The sequence below is a fragment of the Balaenoptera physalus genome (genome assembly GCF_965194825.1).
Source record: "Balaenoptera physalus genome assembly, chromosome: 16".
Taxonomy (NCBI): Eukaryota; Metazoa; Chordata; class Mammalia; order Artiodactyla; family Balaenopteridae; genus Balaenoptera; species Balaenoptera physalus.
This window is the reverse complement of record NC_138898.1, coordinates 79306296-79330921: the sequence shown is the minus strand read 5'-3', so window position 1 is coordinate 79330921 and position 24626 is coordinate 79306296. Positions and strand designations below refer to the sequence as shown.

Here is a 24626-nt window from a genome sequence, read left to right as displayed (position 1 = left end):
ACTGACATATACTGTGAAGTGATAACCACAATCAGTTTAGTTAATATCCTCATCTCATATAGATATAAAAAAACAAAAATTTTAAAAAATGTTTTTTTCCTTGTGATGAGACAGTGATTCTCAAGTACACACAGGTATCCCTTTACGTCTGTGGAATTAGACACATGTGGCCCATGTTTCAGCTCTTCTGTTCCTAGGTTGTGACCTTGGGACAGGTTAGTCTCCCTAAGACTGTTCTTAATTTGCAATGTGGAATTCATCTAGTTAATTAATGGGATTAATCTAGCAACCACCTAGGGGGGCTGTAAGGATTAAATTAGATCATATAGATCACGCACTTTGTACCACCTGCTGGTGGCAGGAGGGAGTGTTCAAGCCCTGATGGCCTTCCTTTCACCATCATGGTAGCGTTTCTACTGCTGAGCAAAGATTTCTTTCACATCCTGTGACCAAAGCACAAACCCTGTTAATGTTGCATCTAGGGTGTGACTCTGGGTCTGGACCTCCCAGAACACATTCTGTGAGAACCAGCATATGTGCAGATGGAAAAACCCATATAAAGTTGATAAACAAGACCCAGGGGACAGTGGGGGCACAGGAATGCTGGCCAAGGAAGGAGGGAGGGTCAGAAAGAAATCCCAAAGGACATCAGTCAGAGATGTCTCCTGAATCACTGGGACCGAGTTGACTTTTCTACTAAAATGACTAACATGCAAAATTTTCTGCAATCTCTGAACTAAGTGAAGATCTGTCGGCCTCACAGTGGGTTGGATGCACATTTGACATGTTTACGGACCTTCCTGTGTTTTGTCGTTTGTAGAGGAGCTGAAGGCCCCTTTGGAGGATTATGTCCACAAACGCTACCCTGGGCTGGTGAAGGTGGTGAGAAATCGAAAAAGAGAGGGCCTGATCCGAGCTCGCATCGAGGGTTGGAAGGTGGCCACCGGCCAGGTCACTGGCTTCTTTGATGCCCACGTGGAGTTCACCGCTGGCTGGTAGGTCACAAGCTGAACCCTAGAAGTACTCGGGACTTGCAGCATGGTCAGGAGGGCTGGAGTCTGGGAGGTGGGCCACTTTGGCCGTTTCCTCTGGGGCCCTGGCAAGAATGGAGAAGGGGTGGTTGGGAAGAAGGTGAGACCATAGTTTGGAATAAAACTGGGAAGCGGGAGAAATATGTCTGCTGTCTACTCTGTCGTCATCATCCATCATCATCACCGTCGTCAAAATTCCCGGTGAAAATGATGTATTAGTTGGACAGAACTCAAGATGATCCCTGCTAAGGAGACAAGACAGTCCTATTCCTATTGTTCTCTTTTGCTGCTTTGCTCGTTTCCATTTCTGGGGAGGATGGTTGACTGTTACTATGACAAAAAGAGATTCAGTTATAATTTTACCTACTCAGGCAAAGCTTCCCAGAATTTATGGGATCGTGACTTCCCTGGCAGTCCAGTGGTTAAGACTCAGTGCTTCCAATGCAAGGGGTGAGGGCATGATCCCTGGTTGGGGAACTAAGATCCCGCATGCCATGTGGCCAAAAAGAAAAAAAATTTATGGGATCATCTTTAACATCATTTGGAGGAAGGGAGGGGTTTCTCTCTGCCGATGTGGCCCCTCATGTTTTTCCAGGTGAAAAGAACAATATGAGAGAAATCGATGAGCACACAGGGAGTAGATTTTGGATGTAAGAGAGTGAAGCGTCAAAAATGCCCAAATCAGTCAATGAGCATGTTAAAATTAGGTTAGAGCTTTACAGTTACATGATTATTTCTAACTAACCAATGATAAATCAAGTCAGAGGTTAAACCTCTATGCCAGGATTGCTTAATTAGTAAGAAGCAGAGTCTTTAATTTCATGAATAATGTTTATTTACACTCAATGATACCATCTTGAATAAGTTCACGGTACCATATTTGAAGAGCCAATATCCCGTCACTAATGACGCCTTAAAATGTCTATTCTGCATTTGAAACAAACTTTAGAATCCTTTTTTTTTTTAAAGGAATTCCTTTTATTTTTATTATTTATTTATTTATTTATTTATTTATTTATTTATTTATTTATTTATTTATTTATTTAGTTTTGGCTGTGTTGGGTCTTCGTTTCTGTACGAGGGCTTTCTCTAGTTGCGGCGAGCAGGGGCCACTCTTCATCGCGGTGCGCGGGCCTCTCACTGTCGCGGCCTCTTGTTGCGGAGCACAGGCTCCAGACGCGCAGGCTCAGTAATTGTGGCTCACGGGCCCAGTTGCTCCGCGGCATGTGGGATCCTCCCAGACCAGGGCTTGAACCCCTGTCCCCTGCATTGGCAGGCAGACCCTCAACCACTGCGCCACCAGGGAAGCCCTAGAATCCTTTTAATGGCCAGAGAAAAGGATGGTTATGCACATGACCACACAGAGGTTTGGAACGTGGGGTCACCGTTAACACTGGTCCATTCACTTGCACACAGGCATCTGTTGCCATCTCAGATGCCAGTTTTCTTCCTTGCTTTATCTGCCACCGTCAGACCCTGATACACACAGCTGTAGGAGTGCAGCCCTGACCTCCCCTGAGCCTCACCACTGTGTACCTCTCATAATCATTCTCAAAGTGTGGTCCCCAGACCAGCAGCGGCAGCATCACCTGGGAACTTGTTAGAGATGCACATTCTTGGGCTCCACCCAGACCTATGACATCAGAAGCTCTGGGGATGGGGCCCAGTAAGCTGCTTTAACCAGCACCCCCCCCCCCACCAGGAGACTCTGCTGCTCACTCAAGTTTGGGAACCCTTGAGCTAGAAGCCTTCTGAACAGATGCCCTTGAATGTTCCGTTGGAGCCTCAGCCTTGCCCTGTCTCACCTTTTCCTCCGTATCATTCCCTCCTCATTTCTTTCCTGTCAGAACTGTTGGTACCACCCATGTCCCCGTCACTTGATTCTTCTCTCCCCATCGTGTTACTCACCCAAGCCACCTCCAGCTTTAGCTGGTTTTTCCTCTGTTTCTCATGTCTACCTTTTCCTCTCCGTTTTGACCTCCACGTTCCCGGCTCAGACCTTCATTATCTTTCACTTAAACTAACTGACAAATATTTGCTGGATGATGACCATGTCCCAAAGACCGCTCTAGGCTGTGATTTGGGCGACTGCCTGATCGGGTTTGCCCAGTGCTGAGGGATTTCCCAAAAATGCAAGACTTTCAGTAGTAAAATCAGAACGGTCTTGGGCAAAGAGGACAGTTGGTCACTCAGCTGGGGTTCAGAATCTGGTGAGATTTGGTATCCGCCCTCCAGGAGCCTATAGTCTTAATTTTGACTGATGTCTGTGATCCACTCTTAGCCCTTCAGACTCATTTTCCAGACTTCCAACAGAGGGGTGTGTGTCCTCATGGCAGATAGACAGTGTGTCTCAACTCTCACTGGGTCACTGCAGTAACCATCTCCGTCCCGTCCACGTGGCGGATCCGCTGCGGGTTGTCTGTCTGTGGCTCTGCTCCATACGACCTCTGCGTCCCAAGACCCAAGGAGCAGCCCTGCCTAGGAGGTACCATGTTTGTAGCTCAGGGAAAAGGATAACAGTTTCTGCTCAGATGTGACATGGTCACACCTTCTGTTGGCCAAAGTAGGTCACATGTCCAAGCTGAACATTCATTGGGGTTGAGGGAGGGAGAGCGTGTCCCCCTGCAGGGAAACACCGCAGGCCTCGGGGTCATCGGCGGGATGTCCCGAGGGAGGGGAGCAAATCACTGGGAACAGTTGTACGCTCTGTCACGGACTGGGAGAGCGAACTCCTCAGCTTCAGAAGCATGACTTGAACCAAGGTCTTCTGCCCGACACTCAGGAACTTTCCCCACACAGTGACGGCCGAGCTGAATGCTTCTACGTGCAGGGCACCAGACCAGCCTAGGGAAAGGGTGGCCCATCCAAGAAGGCTGTGGAGCTTAGGGGCTGGGCCTGAAGCCAGACCATCCGGGTTAGAAACCTGGTTCTACCTCCAGCTGGCTGTGTGGGCTGGGGCATAACCTCCGTGGGCCTCAGTTTCCTCGTGTGTAAAATGATGATCATAGTATTTGCCTCATATGATTGTTGTGAGATTTATATTAGTCAGCTCATCCAAAATGTTGGGAATGGTGCCTGGCAAGTAGTAAGTGCTTGATAAATAAACATCAGCTATCATGAGCTTATAAGGAAGAAAAACGTGTGTTCAAAGATCAGCAAAGACAACGTGTTATCAGGGTGACTTGAATATGATGGAGAAGACTCTCTAAGAGCTGAGAGGATGGAGAGAGGCTTCTACTGGGGGAAATTAAGGCAGGCTTCTTGGAAGAGGTGGCACTTGATTAGAGAAGCTTGTGTGGGTGGCTAGATTTCCTGCCTGGGCACAGGGGCATTCCTGGAGGAGAATAGCATGAGTGAGGAGTTGGAGGGGGCGGAGCTCCGAAGCACGTCTAGAAACCAGGGAAAGTCAGTCCCATTTGGTATCTGTCTCTAAGGTGTGTGCAAAAGTATCGGAGGCAGTAAATGGCCCAGGGTATATTTTATTGCTCGTTTTAAATAGAAACATGAGATGTGCCAACAGGTAATTCAGTAGCTGCAAATGAAAAGAGATGGAATGGAGGCCGAGGGTTCTCATTATTCTTCGAAATAATGCAGAGGAATGGGATTTTCACTTGATTCCTTTCCAAAGCCTGCGCCCTGTTCTAAGCAGGGAGATTAATGCCCTGGTTTATGAGAGCCATCTTTTCGTTCTCGAATATGGGAAATGATCTCTTCCTACATCTACGTCGGAGACGCACTCTGGCAGGGGTGCCTGGCCATCTGCTTCCTCCTAAGCTGGCAGGGCTGTACCTTAAACCCCGGAGCCAGGTCCCTGCCTGTCGCCTGCTGCAGCCCTGAGCGGGCGGGCTAGCTGAGAGGCAGGACCCTGCCTGCCTTTGCATTCAGTTAGTTCCTGCCTGCCATCCCTAACCCAGCCAATTAGATCCCTTTTAAGAAATCAATTAAATAATCAATTAAAACAACTGAAATAGTCACACGCACAAAGAAGCTAGTGAAAGGCTTATTGAAACCAGGCCATCAAGGGCAGAAGTGACCTATTTGGGGAAAAGGCAATTCGGCTCCAGCAGAAAAAAAAACCAGAGGCATCGGCCAGTGCCTGAGGGGAAACTGAAAACACTGTACAAAACTGTAGGGAAATGCAAACCCTATCAGGAGGGCCTCGATAGGACGGCTCACGCTTTTTTATTCTTCCTCGTATCTGTCTAAGCTTTGGCTTAGACACTGTTGGTAGAAAAGACAGGCCATACTTTCTGGGGCACAAGCCCTCGTGTTGTGAGTTCCGGCTTCAGGCCTTTCATGCCAACGCAGGCAGCACTGCGGGAACGCCGCAGGGGTGAGGGCATGAGCTGCACGTCACGGGGCTCCTTCAAAGCCACCAGATCCAGCTGGAGCCGCCACTTGGGAGCCGTTTCCCTCTGAGTTCCAGCCTGCCCAAAGCCCAGCCTTTAGCTGCGACGCTTCTATTCATTGTCTGTGGTCTTGGGGTCTGGGCCGGTGGAGGTGTGGGTGAGCCTCAGGTGAAAGATTTTATTTCTGCTTCTCTGTGTTTCAGGGCCGAGCCGGTTCTCTCGCGGATACAGGAGAACCGGAAGCGGGTGATCCTCCCCTCCATCGACAACATCAAACAGGACACCTTCGAGGTGCAGCGGTATGAGAACTCGGCCCACGGGTACAGCTGGGAGCTGTGGTGCATGTACATCAGCCCCCCGAAAGACTGGTGGGACGCCGGAGACCCTTCCCTTCCCATCAGGTCTGTGCCAAGCACGCGCTCCAGTGGCCTTTTCGTCCCCAGATCCCAGGGGAGAGAGGACCCCACCCACCCCGGGAGGGGAGGAGGGAGGGAGGCTGGAGGAGACCACTTGGGGATGGAGCTGCAGTGTGGAAATAGCTGCTTTAGGAATTTGGGGTGTCTTCCCACTGAAGTTTTCTTGCTGAAAGGGGACGCTGCATTTTGCTTCTTTCGCTAAAAATTTTCCAGTGCAGCTTATCAAACAGCAGTCCTGAAGGATGGAAGTTGATAGGGCGGCTCACACTTTTTTTTAGTCTTCCTCATATCTGTTGAACTGTGTTCAGGAGCTTTTAAGTGTGAAGTTTGAAAGGTATGAATTCCTGGGAGTTTTTCATACTTGGATGCTTCACGATCGCCGTGATGCAGGAGCACGTAGAAAAGGACAGTATTTGTGTGGTACCTGGGGTGACCCAGGGCCTTTGGGCAGCTCTGTATGATTTTTGCCCCAGGCCCCACCCAGCATCCCCTGGAGGCAAGGAGGTAGATCCCTCATGTTGTACCAGTTGGGAAGCTCAAATATAAAGGATGGGGAATGAAGTAGGTGGATTTTGATGTCGTATTTGTTTCGTGTGGCCTCTGTAACAAATAACCACAAATTCAGGGGCTTAAAGCACAGAAATTTATTCTCTTACTTTCTAAAGGTACTGCAGTAATCTGAAGTGAGCCTTAGAGAGCTAAAAGCAGGGTGTCTACAGGGCTGGGTCCTTCTGGAGGCTGGAGGGGAGAATCCCATTTCCTTGCCTGTTCCAACTTCCGGAGGCTGTTCTCATTCCTTGGCTCGCAGCTACATCCCCTCCCTTTCTCCCCCTGCTTCCTTCATCACGTGGCTGCCTTCTTTCCTCGACGTTCCTGCCTCCCCTCACATAAGGGCCTTTGTGATGACATTTGGGGTCCACATGAATAACCCACGATAGTCTCCCTCTTCTCAAGATCCTTTACTTAATCATATCTGTGAAGTCCTTTTTTCCAGATAAGGTAACATTTGCACTTTTCAGAGCTTAGGATGTGGATTTGTGGGGGGGGGGGGGGATGGGGAATATTGTTCAGCCAACAACAAGTGCTTTGATTTTCAGCTAAGATGATACCCGAGTTACAGTTCAATACTTTCTGTGAGTCCTACGTGAGGATCAAAACTGGCTTAGTATCTTCGTGGTTCTACGTTAGAAGAGGTGGAAGGGGCCGTCTTACTTTGCCCTCGTTTTAGGACAGTGTTTGTTGGTATAAAGGGGGCAATTGTGGAACAGGAGTGAGGACTTTTTGCAAGTACCCTTAAAGTTCTTTCTCAGTTTATAAATTTTTAATCAACCAGAGTAGGATTTTGAGATGGACAGACCCCCCTGTTGCATATTCTCTTATTTTCTGGCACAAATTGAAAGCTGACAGATTGCATCAGGGTAGAGCCACTCATGGGCAAATTTATGCAACAAAGAAGGTAATCTTTGGGGCTAATAACTTGCTCAGCTGGCGATGTCTCGTGGCTCAGTTCCCAGCCCAGCCTAGATGTTCAGTGTCTTCGTGTACTGCTGCAGGGCTGTGCTCTCAGATTTCTGCAAATAATAATGTAGACTCATCACCAAGGTGTTATCTGAGAACCAAAGCATAACCTTCAGAGATATTTTAAATGTAATGGTTGAGATTACACCCATGAGGATGGCTACTGTATAAAAAAAAGCAAAATAACAGGTGTTGGCAAGAATGTGGAGAAATTGGAATCCTTGAGCATTGCTGGTGGGAATATAAAGTGGTACAGCTGCTATGGAAAACAGTATGACAGTTCCTAAAAAATTAAAAATAGAATTACCATATGGTCCAGCGATTCTGCTTATGGGTATATACCCCAAAGAGTTGAAAGCAGGGTCTCAAAGAAATGTTTGTACACCCGTATTCATAGCAGCATTATTCACAATAGCCAAAAGGTGGAGGTAACCCAAATGTCCATCAACAGATGAATGGAGAAACAAAATGTGACATGTACATACAACGAAATATTATTCAGCCTTAAGAAAAAGAAGGAAATTTTGACTCATGCTACAACATGGATGAGCCTTGGGGACATTACACTAAGTGAAATAAGCCAGTCACCAAAGACAGATACTACATGATTCCACTCATATGAAGTAGCTAGAATAGCCAAATTCACAGAGACAGGGAGTAGAATGGTGGTTTCCAGGGGCTGGGGAGAAGGGAGGAATGGGGAATTATTATTTAACGGTGTAGAGGTTCAGTTGTGCAAGATGAAAGGAGTTCTGGAATTTGGTTGCACAATCCTGCAAATGTACTAAATGCTACTGAACTGTACATGTAAAAATGATTAAGACAGTACATTTTATGTTACGTGTATTGTACCACGATTAACACAAAATTAATGGGGTGTGCTTAAAGACCCCGTGACCTTCAGATCTTGAAGCGATGGCTTGACAGTGAGTTTCGCGTTTTTGTCCAAGCACTGCTTTGTCCCTGACACACAGGGAGGCTGACCTCCAGCTGTGACGGATAAGGGAGTGAAAGTGTAACAGTGGTGTTAGTGACAGAGGAAAAGGAATGGATACAGTGCAGTGCTTTGGGATACCCAGAACACAGAGCTATCCCTGAGTATGTGAGGCACTAGGCGAAAACTGAGCATGTACTTCAGGTAACGTTAACAGAGAATTCATACGCGTTTTAAAAAGACTGAAGAAAATGGAGTCGTGATCATGAGTCATTAATATCTCTGATGTACACAACAGAATCAGATGATCTCTTTTTAATGTATCATAACTTATGCAGTGCTTAATTTGTTAATAGTTGATGGAGATATTTAATTGTAGGAAGGACTTTTTATGGCCCTTCTGATGTTTTTAAACAGATACAATACTCTTTCTTTTTTTTTTTAATTAACCATTTTATTTTATTTATTTATTTATTATAAATTTATTTATTCATTTTTGGCTGCGTTGGGTCTTCTTTGCTGCACTCGGGCTTTCTCTAGTTGCGGTGAGCGGGGGCTACTCTTCGTTGCGGTGTGCGGGCTTCTCATTGCGGTGGCTTCTCTTGTTGCGGAGCACAGGCTCTAGGCGCGCGGGCTTCAGTAGTTGTGGCACACGGGCTTAGTTGCTCTGTGGCATGTGGGATCTTCCCGGACCAGGGCTCGAACCCGTGTCCCCTGCATTGGCAGGCGGATTCTTAACCTCTGCACCACCAGGGAAGACCCAACAATACTCTTTCTTAAATGTCAGGATGTGATGGTTCCCCCTCCTCCTTGTGATCTCAGTATTTTAAAAGTAATGATTATTCTGGTAAAGGGTAGGATGAAGAGAACTTTTTCACCATCCAAATGGCATTAGGTTGGATGACTCTTTAGATACTGAGTCTTCCCAGTAGGCCATACATTATAGGAGATGTTGCCTTAAGGGAATGTATATCCTTTCTGTTTTACTTTTTTTCTCTTTCTTCCTTTGTAACGTTTATTTCTTCCTGTTTGGTAAACAGCTATTTCCCAAGGTTTTTCCTCTGCTCTTCTTTGTCTACACCAGAGGTTCAAGCATCGAGAGTAGACAGGTGCCATTAAAGAGGGGAGAGCCAAGTGTGAGGGGTGGCAGTGGGGACTGAAGGACACATGCCCCACCCAAGGAGCCAGCTGCTGCCAGCCCCACGTGATGGTGACGGGGGCACAGAGGCCCGGCGTTGTCAAGTCCTCAGACTTTTAAGAAAAGACACAAATTCAGATCATTTTGTGAAATCTCCTGACTTCTAAATAATGGCAATAAATCCCTCTTCTTCAAAACTACGAGGGCCAAACATGTTTCTAGAGTGGATTTGACCACCCGGACCCCCAGAATTTGGTCTGTGCTCTACACTTGCTCCCATGAAGACCTCGGTCATTCCCAAGGACAGCCTAGGTCCATGGTTCTCATGCTGGGAGCTGTGGCACCCGCGGTCTGTGGCATTATGGTGGGGCAGAGGGGTTTGGGGAAAGTGTCACTCAAAGCCGTAGAAGAAACATGGCTGGGCTTCCTGGAGCTTGAGTTAAGCCATCAGAGGTCCCCTGCCGCCTCTGCTGTGTGTCACAGTCCCCTGCTGCCGAGACTCTTAAGTCAAAGACTCTGAGAAACACTGACCCCCCTCTCACCTCTGTGCAGAGAAGGCTCTCAAATCTATGTCTTAAGCCCCGATTCTTCTCCAAAGTGACATCATCTCTAATGTCACGTCAACAACCTATCATTAGACCAGCGGAGTTTAAACTTTTTTGAGTCAAGGACCTCTTCGATAATCTAATGAAAGCCATAGATCACCTCACTCCTGAGCATGTATGAGTGAACAGAACTTCGCATATAATTTCATGAAGTTTACAGATGCCTGGAAGCCAACCTGCTTATGATCCACAGGGCTTATATTAGGAACCACTGCAAGGGAGTTCCCTGGCAGTCCAGTGGTTAGGACCCCGCACTCTCACTGCCGAGGGCCCAGTGTGAATCCTTGGTTAGGGAACTAAGATCCCATGAGCCGTGTGGCCAAAAAAAAAAAAAAGGAGCCACTGCTAGATATTCGACCTGGTTCTCCCAGTGGAAGAGCCTTTCTTTACCATTCTTTATCAGCTACTAGTCTATATGTTTTATGAAGCCAGGCCTGTGGTTTTTTCTACTGTAACCCCAGTGACTAATGAGTACTTAGCACTTAGTAGGGATGCTGAAAACATTTAGTGAACAAACGAATGGATGAGTGATATCTGAGGCTCAGAAGAGAAGTCAGGGCTGGTGAACGATTAGGAAGAGGATGAGATTGCCTCACCCATTATGCATTCCTATTCCTCCCTCCCCGCAGCCCCTGACAGCTCCCAATCTTTCTGTCTCTATGGATTTGCCTGTTCTGGACAATTCCTATAAGTGGAATCATACAGTATGTGGCTTTTTGGGTCACCCACGTTGCAGCACGTGTCAGTACTTCATTCCTTTTTCTAGTGAGTTTTTATAGTGAACACTTTAACGTGGTCACAGATCAACATCCTTTCTGGCTTCCGTATCTGGTTTCCAAGACTCACACACCTTTGTCCTGCATGGGAGGGGAGAGGTGACTTCTCGCACACAGGGCCCCCATCTGCTCCACTGGCCACTTTTCACTTGCTTAGCATGAGTCAGGCACCAGTGAGTATGTTTCTCCAATGCCAGGAGTGCTGACCACCAGGCTTGGGGTGAGATGGTAGGATGCCCACCCTCTCCCCTTGGGGAGGGGGATTCAGGGTACACCTCGCTCCAGGGAATCTCTCCTGACACACCCCCCTCCCACACTCCCCTTACTCATCCTCATTAGGCAGCTAGCTGCTTTTTGGTTATCTGCTTTGAGCTTTTTGCATGATCTCTTTGAGTATAGCATCTATTGCCTGAACATCCCCAGCCCAAATGTGGACATGAAAGGTCTCATTGTAACACAGTACATACAGCTGAGGGCATGAAGCAAGGAGAGAGGGAGGGTCTGAAGACACAGAAGCGGGGGAGGGTGCTGATTGCAAAAGAAGGACCCTGAAGAGGAAGTAGGGGATGAGGTCAAGAACATGAATTGTAGTCTGGTCTTGAAGAGCAGGAAGAGAGAGCTTATGCTGTGTCACCCACATTATGAATTCAGAGACGAAATCACTGCTGAGAGGGAGAGAGAAATTTTGGATTGGGGGCTACAGAAGAAATGATAAATAAAGGTCTGGCACAATTGCCAAGAGGGATGGGAATGGGTGAGCTGACCTAGAACCCAAAAACTAATTGATGACTGTCTTGGGGGCCAGAAATATAAAATCAATAGATTGTCCATGAAGATTTCTTGCCAGAAAACTACTATGAATTCCGTCGTGCTTTGATACCAACTTAAATTGTATTATTCATAGCATTATGTCCATATATGTGAAAGATAGTAGCAAAGGTAAGAAAGAGGGATATACTATCTTTAGCCTGAAGGCACCATGAATTCATGGGAACCTGCCTTAGCTCAGCAGCCTTCAGAGCTCTGTAGCTCACAACTTGAGAACCGCTGATCTTTACAGTTCTTTCCAGCTGTAAAATCCCGTGACTTTTACCAGGGGAGGGAAGGGTCTATGGAGTCATCAGAGATGGGAAGTCTTACAGCACGTTGCTTTCAGGGCACTGGCTGAAGCTGAGTCAGGCATCTTCTGTGAAGTGCCAACGGTGCCTGCCTGCTCTGTGTTAGGTGACCCTGTAATTAGCGACATTACTCATTAATAACTAATTCAAGCTGATGATTAACAATTAGCAGTCCTTAATCCAACATATAATTTGATAATAAATTATAAGGTACAGAGCCATTAGAGCCTGTTAGACTCTGGTCGTTGAAAGGGCTGTCCTGGATATGTACAGTTCCCGGAATCTCAAGTTCTGTGCACAAATGTATATAAAAGAAGAAGGTTATTTTTTTTCCTCCCTAGAGGAAGATGACTGGCTTGCTGAGAGGAAACCTTTAAGTGAAGAATCAGATTGTCTTAGACTTGGAAATAGAGCTATCGTCCCTATGCATCAGCAAATATATTTTAGGAACCAACTGTGTGCTCAGCCTTGTGGTGGGAACTTCTGGGGGAACAGTATTGGTAAATTACATGATCTTCTTGGGGGAGTTACTGGATTAGTTGGAGACACAGGGCTCAACTGTGCATAATCACACTTGAGCGCAGGTAAGTGTGGATTTGTAGGAGGGGGGAAGCTTTGTGAGTGGAGTGGATGGGAAAGCTTATAAAAGTCGTAACTAACACTGGAATTTTCTACGTGCCAGGCACTTTTCTTTTGCTTTACACAGTACAAATCCATGTATAACTCATACTAGCCCTATGAGATAAGTATCACTATCATCCCCATTTCACAGGCATGGCTACTGAGGCACAGGGGCAGCACTTTACCCAAGGTCACACTCCCAGTAAGCGATGAAGCTGGGATTTGGAGCTAGTGGGTCCAGAGTCTGTGCCCTTCCCCACTGTGCTGTCCCTCCTGAAAAAGCGGTGACTTGCGGGCCTTGCAAGCTGCAGGGGATTTTCACTGGCAGAGTATATGGGAGATGACACAATTAGAGGTACAGTAGTGAAAATGAGTGTGTTTGGGGTTGCCAAGACCGCCCTCAGGGTTTGATGATCCACTAGAAGGACTCATACAGCTCAGAAGAGCTGTTATGCTCCTGGTTATCGTTTATCACAGTGAAAGGATACAGATTAGAATCAGCAAAGAAAAAAGAGGCATGGGACTGAGTCCAGGAGAAACCAAGCGTGAGCTTGTGGTTGTCCTCTCCCTGTGGAGCTGCATGGACAGAGCTTCAGTCTCCCAGAAATGATTTATAACAACATTATGAAGTGTTGCCAACCAGGGAAGCTCGCCGGAGCCTTAGTGTTCCTGGTTTTTACTGGGGGTCAGTCCCGTAGGCGTGGAGCAGCCATGTGACCAACCTTGGCTCCTCGGTCTCCAGCTCCTCCCCACCTCCCCCTGCAGAGGTTAAGCCAATACAGCATGGCCCAGGGCCTCATGGACACTCTCATCGGGCAGGATATTCCAAGGGTTTAGTGGTTTTCTTCCAGGAGCCTGGCAAGGGTGAGTTCTTTCTTTGGGATGTGCAGGGTTTGGGCAACTCAAGTCCATTGAGTTACCCCTCTACTGACAGCACAATGAGGATGGGGTGTTTAGCATCTGGTGAGGAGACGAAGGTAGAGAATGTGCATTAAAAAGTGGAGGGGAAGAAAGATGGAAGGCTAAGTAGATTGAAACAGGAGGTCCACTTTGTGGAGAGCTCTAGAAGCCAAAAGGAGGAACCCGGACTCAATCCACTGTTCCAATGAGCTGGAATGAAAATCAATAAAAAGCTAATTGGGAGAGATGCAAAAGTAGAATAGTGGTTGCCTAGGGCTAAGGGAGGAGTGGGAGAGAGGAATGATTGTTAATGAGTACAGGGTTTTGTGGGGGGCATGATGAAAATGTTCTAAAATTGATTTGGGTGATGATTGCACAACTCTGTGAACATACTAGAATCTATTGAATTGTAGACTTTAAATAGATGAATTGTATGGAATGTGAATTCTACCTTAGGAGCTGGTGGCCATCAGTAGATGGCAGATGGCCAATCTTGCAACAAGATGAAGACACTTGGGTATTAATCCTTGGCTCAGAGTCTTGTGTGGACCTCCCTCTTTGGGGAAGTGGCAGGACAGCACAGAGAACACACCAGGAGATCAAACTGGGGTCCAATCCCAGAGCAGCAGAATTTGTCATGGTAGAATCGCAAGCAAGGATTCAGAAACCAAGGAGCATCCTGGCAGAAGTTGAATGTCTCACAGAGACAGAGGCACCGATACTGTTGACCAACCTGGGCTGTGTATATGATGCTGGCCAAGTGCAGCACATTGTGGGTAGAGGACAGGGTTAGAGACCGCAGTGGTTAGGACTTCCCTTTGGGTCTAGGAAAGGAGAGTCAGAAAAGGAATCTAGCTCAGGGGCCAAGGGAAGCCTGTCACAATTCAGGAAGAGAAAAATCATAGTAGAAAAGCTAGCCATCCTCCACCTTCTTTTCCTGCCCTCACCGTCTACCAGTAACAGGAATGACCTGTTCAATTTTGCCACCAACAGGGTCTGTGTCATTAGGTGAGTCACTCACCATCTGTGTAAATGAGCTTTTAATTTTCTTATCCATAAAACCTACCCAGCATTTAAAGGTATATTGTTCCAGTAGTGGAAAATTTCCATAACAAAGCTTTTGGTCCCTCAGATGAAAAGCTCTAATTGTAAACTCTCTGAGTTTATGGAGTGAGGTGTTGTAGATAATTAAATGTTTCGGTTAATAGAGTTCTACAGAAGCAAGTCACGGGGGAAATTTACAGTTAAAAACCTCTACAAAACTCTACATGCTTCCTTCAGGGAACAATCCTGGAGGAGCCCGGTTGATAGAAGGTGTTGGTTCAGTCAGTACTGGTCAACCGTGGGGTTTCATGCTCCTCCAGAAGAAGCATCGTGATAAAATGGGATCAGGAATAGGGGGTGGCTTTGCGGTGCTCTGTTTGTTCCCTCCTTGGCTTGATGAGCATTGATTGATTCCTATTGTGTATAAACCTCTGTTCTAAGCAGAATGGGGGATACTGTCCTTCTGCCACAGTCCTTGTCAAATTTATCCACGTCGACATATTTTTGAGACCCCAATGGGAACTCAGTGGATGACAATGACTGCTGAAGAAGCAACGAGTAGGGGTTGCCCTTCTGTAAGACTGTCTAATGGAAGACATATCCATTTCTTTAAAACATTGGTCATGTAGTCAGACAATTAGCTGGAAAGAACGCCTCAGCGAGAACACAGTTGATTGAGACTTTGAAGGAGCATCGACCTCAACTTTGTCACTTCCTGGGAAAGCAGCAGGTACAGCCCACGTGGAAACACAGGGCGTCACTGCCCAGTTGTCTGCCCTGCATAGCCTTCCATAGCTGACTGCTGCTTTCTCTTGGTGCTCAAAGAATACCTGACCCCGACAGCTGGGAGCACGTTGTTCTCAAATGACTTGAAGTGTCCGCAGCATGATGGGGTGGAGAGAACGTGCCCAGGTCCCAAGACTTGTTTTCTAGGCTAGACTTGACACCTGGCTTTGAGCCTCAGCTTACTTCTCTGTATAAAAACTAGATGTGCTACAGACGCAGTCTATGAAAACTTGGTCAAGCTACTTAATTCTCTGGGCCTCAGATTCTTCATCTGTAAATAAGGATGATAATCTATTTTACAGGGTGGTTGTGATGCTTAAATGAGATAATGCATGTAAGATGCCTAAAAATGCTAGCTATTATTATTGGTGCTATTGTTCTTATTGTTCCTCTGTAGCCTACAAGAGCAAACCTTGCTCCTCGCTGTGGGAATCCTATAACCCTTTTCTTATTATCTGGGCATTCATACAGCTGGATGATTATGACAAATAACCTAATCATTGTATTATCCTTGAGTTGGTATCCTACATAAGGAGCAGAACCCGGGGTGCTAGCAAGGAGAGGCATTTTTTAAATTAATTTTTATTAGAGTATAGTTGATTTACAATGTTGTGTTAGTTTCTGCTGTACAGCAAAGTGAATCAGTTATACATATACACATATCCACTCTTTTTTAGATTCTTTTCCCATGTAGGTCATTACAGAGTATTGAGTAGAGTTCCCTGTGCTATACAGCAGGTTCTTATTAGTTATCTATTTTATATGTAGTAGTGTGTATATGTCAATCCCAATCTCCCAATTTATCCCCCCCTTCCCCCCTTGGTAATCATAAGTTCGTTTTCTACATCTGTGACTCTATTTCTGTTTTGTAAATAAGTTCATTTCTACCATTTTTTTTAGATTCCGCATATAAGTGATATCATATATTTGTCTTTGTCTGACTTACTTCACTTAGTATGATAATCTCTAGGTCCATCCATGTCACTGCAAATGGCATTATTTTGTTCTTTTTGAGTAATATTCCATTGTATATATGTACCTCATCTTCTTTATCCATTCATCTGTTGATGGACATTTAGGTTGTTTCCATGTCCTGGCTATTGTAAATAGTGCTGCAATGAACATTGGGGTGCATATATCTTTTTGAATTATGGTTTTCTCTGGATATATGCCCGGGAGTGGGATTGCTGGATCATATGGTAGCCTTATTGTTAGTTTTTTAAGGAACCTCCATACTGTTCTCCATAGTGGCTGCAGCAATTTACACTCCCACCAACAGTGTAGGAGGGTTCCCTTTTAAGGAGAGGCATTTTTAATGCCAGGGGATTTGCACAGGAAAATAAGGGGCCCACATTTCCCCAGTCAATCCCTTGAGGGAGGCAGTTCATTATAAAATGAAGTACGTTTATTCAATGGTGAACACACTGCTTTTGGGTGAAATTAATGGTATTTCTTGACATCACCTCTGTACCTTCAACACCAGCCTGGGTAGATCAATTTTTCTTTTTTCATGACACATTGATATCGCTGCTAGATACCTTTCCTTTGGAAGCAAAATTCCCAGGCAGTGCCCTGGAGCGAGAGCAAAGCTTGCAGGGTAACCGTTCTCGGCATTGACAAGCATCCTCCTGCCTCTGTCAACCGACATGTGTCGTGACAGCTCACAGCAGCCAAGTAGGTGAATCTGAATAATGTTGGAAAGGTTTTCCTCCTAACCCACAGAGAGGTTCAGTGTGGTGGGCTGAAGAGCAGGTAAGTTTCACTTTAAATGTAAGGATTTTTAAAAATGGAAGACACTTTAGCTCTGAGTTAAATGTCCGGCTCCTGAGTTATTCCTGGACATAAATAGGGGAGCAGCAGTACCATGAATTGTAGCAAGTTGATCCGGTGGGGGAAGAACAATGAGGTTCAGATCCCTCTTTGGATGGAGCTGAATGGGTATGACTGCGGAGAGGGGTAGGCTCCAGCCATTAATTTTGATAGCTTTAATCCCTCCTTTCTAGATGATGCGAGAATGTGCTGTCAGCTGGGCCCTTTAATATTCCTTTTTTCTCCTGCCCTGTCTTCCCGTTCCTTTTTTTCTATTCCACCCTCATAGCCCAAAAAGTAACTAGAGGAGAATCTCACATTGAGTTCAGAGCAGAAAATACTCTTTTCTCCCTTTCTTCTTCGCTGCCCCATAGTTTTCTTTACAACACCGTTCAGAACACTTTCTGCGTCTCCTGTTCCATCTGGTCCTCAGTGCAAAATTAATTATTCCTTAGTCATTTTTAGGGGATCCTTTGGACCCGATGGCTAAGCTACAGATTATAACTTGTTCTCAAACCCAAACAGCCTTTTCCATTGACACAACTGTCCAGTAGCACTTGGAAGAGTTTCCATCCTCCAAGACTGGTTAGTTCTCATCAGGCCTCACCAGTTGGCACAGTGTTTGTTATGTTCAAGGCTCCCTTTGGAGCCTAACGCCTATCCATTTTCTCCTCTCTTTTATGGAAATTCAGGAACACATGACTCTTTCACTTCTCTTACACTGGAGAGAAAGCAAATAGAATTTTCTTTCCAAGCTCGGGAAATTCATCACAAGCTCTGATTGCAGAGCCTGTAGTGACCTTCTCTGCCAAATAATGATCTGTCAGCCGCCCCGCCGACGCAAGTGACCGTTTGCTGTTACTTTCCTGGCCACTGAGACAGTCTTCTTCCCGGGACCCGGCACTGTTTCTAAGGCTGCAGGAGTTTTTACCCAGACTTTCCCAAAGTAGGGAAATTTGGGCTGACATTTTGCAGTCTCTCTGGAGTTTTAGGTCACAGTCTTCACTCTTTTTGCTGCCAGCGTGGCTCTAAAAATAGCTTCTGCAACCAAGCACACAAGAAGCAATGAGTTTCATTTTCTGAACTCCAGGCTCCTGTGTCTTAAACTGCCCTGGTAGCACATCCTCATAGGAGCAGAGAGGCTTGTTTTACTGGTTTAAACAATGTAACCACCTGTTCTGAGTGATGGAGCAGTGGTCCCTTCGAAGCATTTTGAGAACCGGGCAGCGTGGGAAGCCCGGGAAAGCTCACCCACTGAGGAGGCCCTCTATAGACTTGGTAGGATACCCAAGTCAGTATTTTGGAGTCTGACTTCTGTGCATGAAGTTCAGTGGACCCCAGGCTCCTAAGAAGTTTAACTTAAAGGAAAGAGGAGAGAAATGTTCCCTTGAGTGTCTTTGATTAACACTGAATTTCCAAGTGTGGCGTGCTTGGTAGCTGCGGGTGGTTTCCAAGACAGAACCAGCTGTGGGGTGAGCAGTTCCCACGCTCCAGCCATACCTGAAGTTTCAGGTGGAGGGAAGGGCTCTGAGAATGACTCCTGGCAAGTGGCAGCTTTTCACTTTAGAGGTCAATCCCATCTTCAATTTATTGTAAGCCAGTAGTGTGGTATCTGTTTATTTATTAATTTGTTCATCATTCATGTATTCATTTATTTTGCCATCCCTCAGTAAAGGTCTGTAGCAAGTTGCTTTCATCTGTACTGAAAAACAAACTGACAATAACTCTTAATCCAGACATTACTCTTAATTCTGTACATACCACCCCATTCCCCACCCACAGGGCATCCCAACAGGGGCTGATGTATGTGATGATGAAGTAAATGGAAGCAAAAAGGCAATGAGGCCAAAGAAAGGTTGTGAACATGAACTTTTTCACCTGGCCTCTGGTACCCTCGTCTCAATTAAATGCTCTGACGTGGAGATGAATGATAAAATATCACATCTGCCATTAGGTTGTTAGCAAATTTCTTCAGTTGTTTTTTTTTTTAATAAATTTATTTATTTATTTATTTATTTTTGGCTGTGTTGGGTCTTCGTTGCTGCACGCAGGCTTTCTCTAGTTTCTAGGCGCGCAGACTTCAGTAGTTGTGGCACATGGGCTCAGTAGTTGTGGTTCGTGGGCTCTAGAGCGCAGGCTCAATAGTTGTGGCGCATGGACTTCGTTGCTCCGCGGCATGTGGGATCTTCCCGGATCAGGGCTTGAACCCGTGTCCCCTGCACTGGCAGGTGGATTCTTAACCACTGTGCCACCAGAGAAGCCCCAATTTCTTTAGTTTTAAATTGAATGTCTTGGACAGGAAAGAGCAGAATATTCAATCATTCATTCGCTCACTGGCAAATATTGATTGAGCCCTTACTGTACGCCAGACTCAGCCAATTCAGAAATCTAGGGACTGACTACTGCTGGGTTTGGGTTACCGACAATAGGTCATTTCTTTGGAAGTGCGCAGCCTCTTCAGGAAAGAATGCTCGTCTCAGATGGTTTCTGGGTGTGTGGGGACAGATAGGCTTGTTCCCCCTAAATGGCTGAGCAGAAGCCTCTGGGTCTTTGTGTGTCTGCTCTTCCCTCGGGCAGTGTCCTTGGCCCTCCTGGCTCCTCCTCGCCCTGCTGCTGTCACTGGCAAATGTCTGCAGCTGGCCTAACTTGTGATCTGGCTTCTTGGCTTGATGGGGGCCCGTCTGCCTTGGGTCCCTGTGGCCCCTGCTGGCTGCAGACACCTGAGCTTAGGTCATGTTTCCCCCCACCCATCCCAGCAGGCTCATCTCACTGGGAGGGGGACCCTCAGCCTTCCTCTGGCTTTCAACTCGGCCTCCCCCTTCTCTCCATGGGAACTGAACCTCCCGCCACACGGCCCCACTGCGCCATCATGGTCAATTGGATGAGTTGGGCCCCAGATGGATATGAGGCCACCTGTGAGGCAGGCTTGTTCCACAGTCCCCATAGAAAATGGGAGCAAAAAGTCCCCCCCTCCCCCACCCTCTGTGCCAACCTCACTATCAAACACATCTCTCCATGTCTCTGGACCAAACCTGGGCACATGTCCCCCTCTCCCCACCTTCCCGTCCCTTGTCCCCTCCCTATGAGATCTTAGGTGGGAAAACCGTGAGCTTTTATTTAAAACGCTTCTTAGTTCTTCCCTGCACCAGCCCCAGTACTTGGCTTTCTCTCCAATTATAGAGCCCATGGTCCGCTTCCTCTGAGCTTTACATCACCTCCTGAAGGCTTTACCTCTTGCAGAGCAAAGCAAAGGGGATTTCTGAAGGAGAGCTGCTCCCCAGGCCCTGCATCACCCAGGTTTTGGAGGACGAGTGGGGACAGCAGTGAGAACCGGTGTCTCTGGTCAGCCCTGCCCTTCATCCCCTAGCTTGTTCTCTCCCCGGCTCCTCCGAGACCCCTGCGCTACCTTCTTGTTCGCACACCCAGCCCCACTCTAGGTCCTGGGCCAGGATGTCTAACGTGGGGGTCAAGGCTCAAAACCAGCAGCTGTGCTGTGAGCTGAGAAGCTGGGTTCACATCTTGAACCGTGAACCTCCGGGCATCTTTGCCAGAATCCCCTTCATCCCATTCACCAGCGCTGCTCCCACGGGCCCTCGTTCTGATCATGAGGCTCTGGAGTGACGTCCCCACGTTGACATGCTCCAGTCCACGAGCATGCCCTGTTCATAGGCTCCTGGCTTCCGGAGAGCCGGGGTCTTTCTGACTCTGGCCAGTCTGTCTCTCAGGATACCAGCCATCCACTCAGAGTCCTAGGCTTCTAGAAATGTTTGCAGTGCCTGCCTGCCCAGGAATCACACCTCTGAATCCTGCTTCTTTGTTGGCCTGCTGCACCCCTGCCCCCAGCCCCAAGATCGCCCTTTGGATCCCTGGTGTCCCGATGGATCACTGAGCTCTGGTTGTACATTGCTGGGACCCTCAAATGCAGTGATTGTGTTTGAAGGGCTGAACTGGGACTTCCCCGGTGGTCCAGTGGTTAAGATTCCGAGCTTCCACTGCAGGGGACGCGGGTTTGATCCCTGGTCGGGGAACTAAGATCCCACATGCCGTGCTTGGCATGACCAAAAAAGCAAATAAAAAAATAAAATAAAAATAAAAATGAAGAAATGAAGGGCTGAACTTTTTCAGGCCACCTCTGTGCCTCTGTGGCTGGTATAAAACGTTCCTTGACTCCAAATGGCCACCTTGACCTTTCTAACCCCAGTCTTGATGTATCCCCTTGTATATACTCTCATGCCTCTAAGTTGTGAAGGAGGGTGGTCTCATTGATTGTAAATTTTTATGTGACCAGGACTTCCATACTTTCCTCTCCCAAACCCTATAGTAGTTTCTTAAAAGTAACTGTGCCCAGAAAAAAAAAAGAAGAAAATTTAAATCTTTTTTTGTTTCTATCTACTATTTATTTATTTATTTGGCTGTGCCAGGTTTTGTTTTGTTTTTTTGTTTTTTTTTAATTTATTTTTGGCTGTGTTGGGTCTTCGTTTCCGTGCAAGGGCTTTCTCTAGTTGCGGCGAGCGGGGGCCACTCTTCATCGCGGTGCGCGGGCCTCTCACTGTCGCGACCTCTCTTGTTGCGGAGCACAGGCTCCAGACTCGCAGGCTCAGCAGTTGTGGCTCACAGGCCCAGTCACTCCGCGGCATGCGGGATCCTCCCAGACCAGGGCTTGAACCCTTGTCCCCTGCATTGGCAGGCAGATTCTCAACCACTGCGCCACGAGGGAAGCCCAAGAAAGCTTAAATCTTGTTATCTCTGGAAAACTGGAATATTGGCATGAAGAAACTTGAAATTGCAGAGACTTCAAATCCTGAAGAATATGAGGAAGGAGGAGCTGAGGCTGACAGCCATGAAATTAGAGCTCTATAATTTGTCTATAGGCTTTCAGGAACAGAAGAAATAAGAATAATTTTCTGCCCTGCTTCTAATCCGGATGTTGTCTTCCAGCCCAGCAGAGAAGAGCAAGGGGCAGGGACGAGGACACTGGAGAATTTAAAAATCACATTGTAACAATACTTTTAAAATTATTCATGGTAAAATTTATTATGTATGCATTGTAAGTTTAATATTCATTGGAAAAATTTAAAAATAAAAAAAAGGATTAGATAATTGCTCATAATCACACCACCCAGTGATAACCACTATTAATATTTCATTAGTTTTGTACATGTTTTAAATTATTTTGTAGTTTTACAAAAATTATATATAGATGTGTTTAAAAAGTCAAACATATATTCTGCAAGGCTTTATTCACTCTCTAGAGGCACCACTCTTCACTCTTGTAAATGATCCTTTTGTTTACCTCGCTATCACCACATACTTACAGTTCTACTTCTTGTTTTTTGAGATGTAGGTGTGATTTCTTAACTTCCTACCATGAAAGATGATGTAATAACTCTATCACTCACCCACACCCACAACCATATTTACACATCCTTCTCATTCCTTCCTCCATCCTCCATTATCATTATATTGTAACTTTGTTTAGATCATTTTTTAATATTTACGTTATTATAACAACTTACAGCTGATTCACACAAGGTTATTTCCCTTTTCTTGCACAGCTTTTTGTTTTCTCTGTGCTTAGTTATTGCCTTTCTGTTTGTTTGCTTACTTCGTTCTCTATATACTTTTTCACTAACTCAACCCCAGACCCTCTGCCTCTTGTCTGAATTCTCTCTCAGTCCTCTCAGCCACATTAGATATTCTGTCCAGTTCATCTTTTTGAAGAAGACTTTCCAGAGTGCTCTGACCCTTTCCATCAGGACTGGCTGCCCAGTGGAACACAGATTCTGGGGTTCCCTTCACTTCTTTCCTGTATTAGATCCCCTGTGTCCTGATCCCATGTCTTTCTTTTCTTGACTTACTCCTTCATTTTAGTGATGAATCCTCCTCAAGTAAATTTTTTAGTCCTTGCATACCTAAAAAATATCTGGATTCCCACTTCCCACTTGGAATGATTTTCCCTCCTGTGTTCCATTGTCTCCACACTTCCAATATAGCTATTTGGGAGTCCAGGGCCATTCTGACTCCTGGTTTTTTGAAAGTAACTTTTCTATATCTTTTTAGAAATCCTTTTATCCCAGGTGTTCTGAAAATTCATGATGATGTGCTTTGGGAGAGATTTACATTTATCCATGATACTGAACCCTCGGTAGAACTTTCCAACGGAAACTCATGTTCATGGTTGATATTCTTCGTGTGTGTGTGTGTGTGTGTGTGTGTGTGTGTGTGTGTGTGTGTGTGTGTGTGTTTTCTCCATATTTTGGGACTTCTTTTATTTGGGTGTTGAACCTCCTGGACTGGTTCTCTGATTTTCTTATCTTTTACTTTCTTATTTTTCATTTTTTGTGTTTTGACTATACTTTCTGGGAAATTTCCTTAACTTTATTTTCTAAACTTTCTTTTTCTGCTTTTGCATTTCAATTTTCCAGAGTTCTTATTGGTTCTTTAGCTGATCTTTTGTTACAGCACCCAGTCTTGTTTTATAAATGCAATATAGTCTCTAATTATCTGAGAATATTCATGCTATTTTTTTCAAAACAAAAAGCATGCCCATCTCTCAAACATAATATTAAATCAAAGAATCTAGAACCCAGAGTCTATATACAGTTTTATTCTTTTTATGTAAATTTCAAAATCAAGCACAACTAATCTACAGTGTTGGAACTCAGAATGGGGGAGGTAACAAGAGGGTCATGACTGAGAGAGCACACAGGAGGATTCTGGGACAATGGTCATCTTCTGTTTCTTGACTTGATAATGGTTAAATGGGTGTGTTCCATTTGTTAAAATTGACAGAAGCCAAACACTTGAGATTTGTACACTTTTCTGTATCTCTGCTCTACTTTAATAAAAAGCTTTCATTAGAAATAACTGACAACACTTCTGAAGTCTTCATAATTCTAATAATTTTTGCTGATTTTCTTGTTTTTATTTTTCATTTTTTTTTTAATTTTTTTTTTTTTACTTTTTTTTTTTAAAGAATTTCACTTTATTTATTTATTTTTTGGCTGTGTTGGGTCTTCGTTTCTGTGTGAGGGCTGTCTCTAGTTGTGGCAAGCGGGGGCCACTCTTCATCGTGGTGCGCGGGCCTCTCACCATCGCAGCCTCTCGTTGCGGAGCACAGGCTCCAGACGCGCAAGCTCAGCAGCCGTGGCACACGGGCTTAGTCGCTCCGCGGCATGTGGGATCTTCCCAGACCAGGGCTCGAACCCATGTCCCCTGCATTGGCAGGCAGATTCTCAACCACTGCGCCACCAGGGAAGCCCTTATTTTTCAAGGTGAAGCATCACATTGCGAACAAATAAACATAATGTTGCCTCTTTCTTTCCTTTCATTATATTTAACTTTTTTATTCTCTCAAGTGAAATCTACCAAACAATACTGAATATGAATGGTGATCTTTATTTCAGCAGATCTTATTTCATTCCTGACAATGAAATCCTTTGAGTGCTTCACCAGTATGCCTAACATTGGATATTTGTTTTAAAGAGATACCAAGTTAGGGAAATTTTCGTTCCAATTTAGTGGGAGTTTTTCTTGGGAATACATATTGAATGTTTTCACATGGCTTTTTGGCGTTTATGA

At 45.7% G+C, this 24626-nt stretch overlaps 1 protein-coding gene across 2 annotated transcripts in view; it reads left to right on the top strand.

Annotated features, from left to right (window-relative positions):
• GALNT17 (polypeptide N-acetylgalactosaminyltransferase 17) overlaps positions 1–24626 on the top strand; it is a 483122-nt gene that overhangs the window by 243965 nt on the left and 214531 nt on the right. For both annotated transcript variants that reach the window (XM_082432353.1, XM_082432354.1), the window contains exons 4-5: positions 821–995; positions 5584–5781. In XM_082432353.1, coding sequence (XP_082288479.1) covers positions 821–995; positions 5584–5781 — 373 coding nt within the window. The remainder of the gene's footprint in view (positions 1–820; positions 996–5583; positions 5782–24626) is intronic.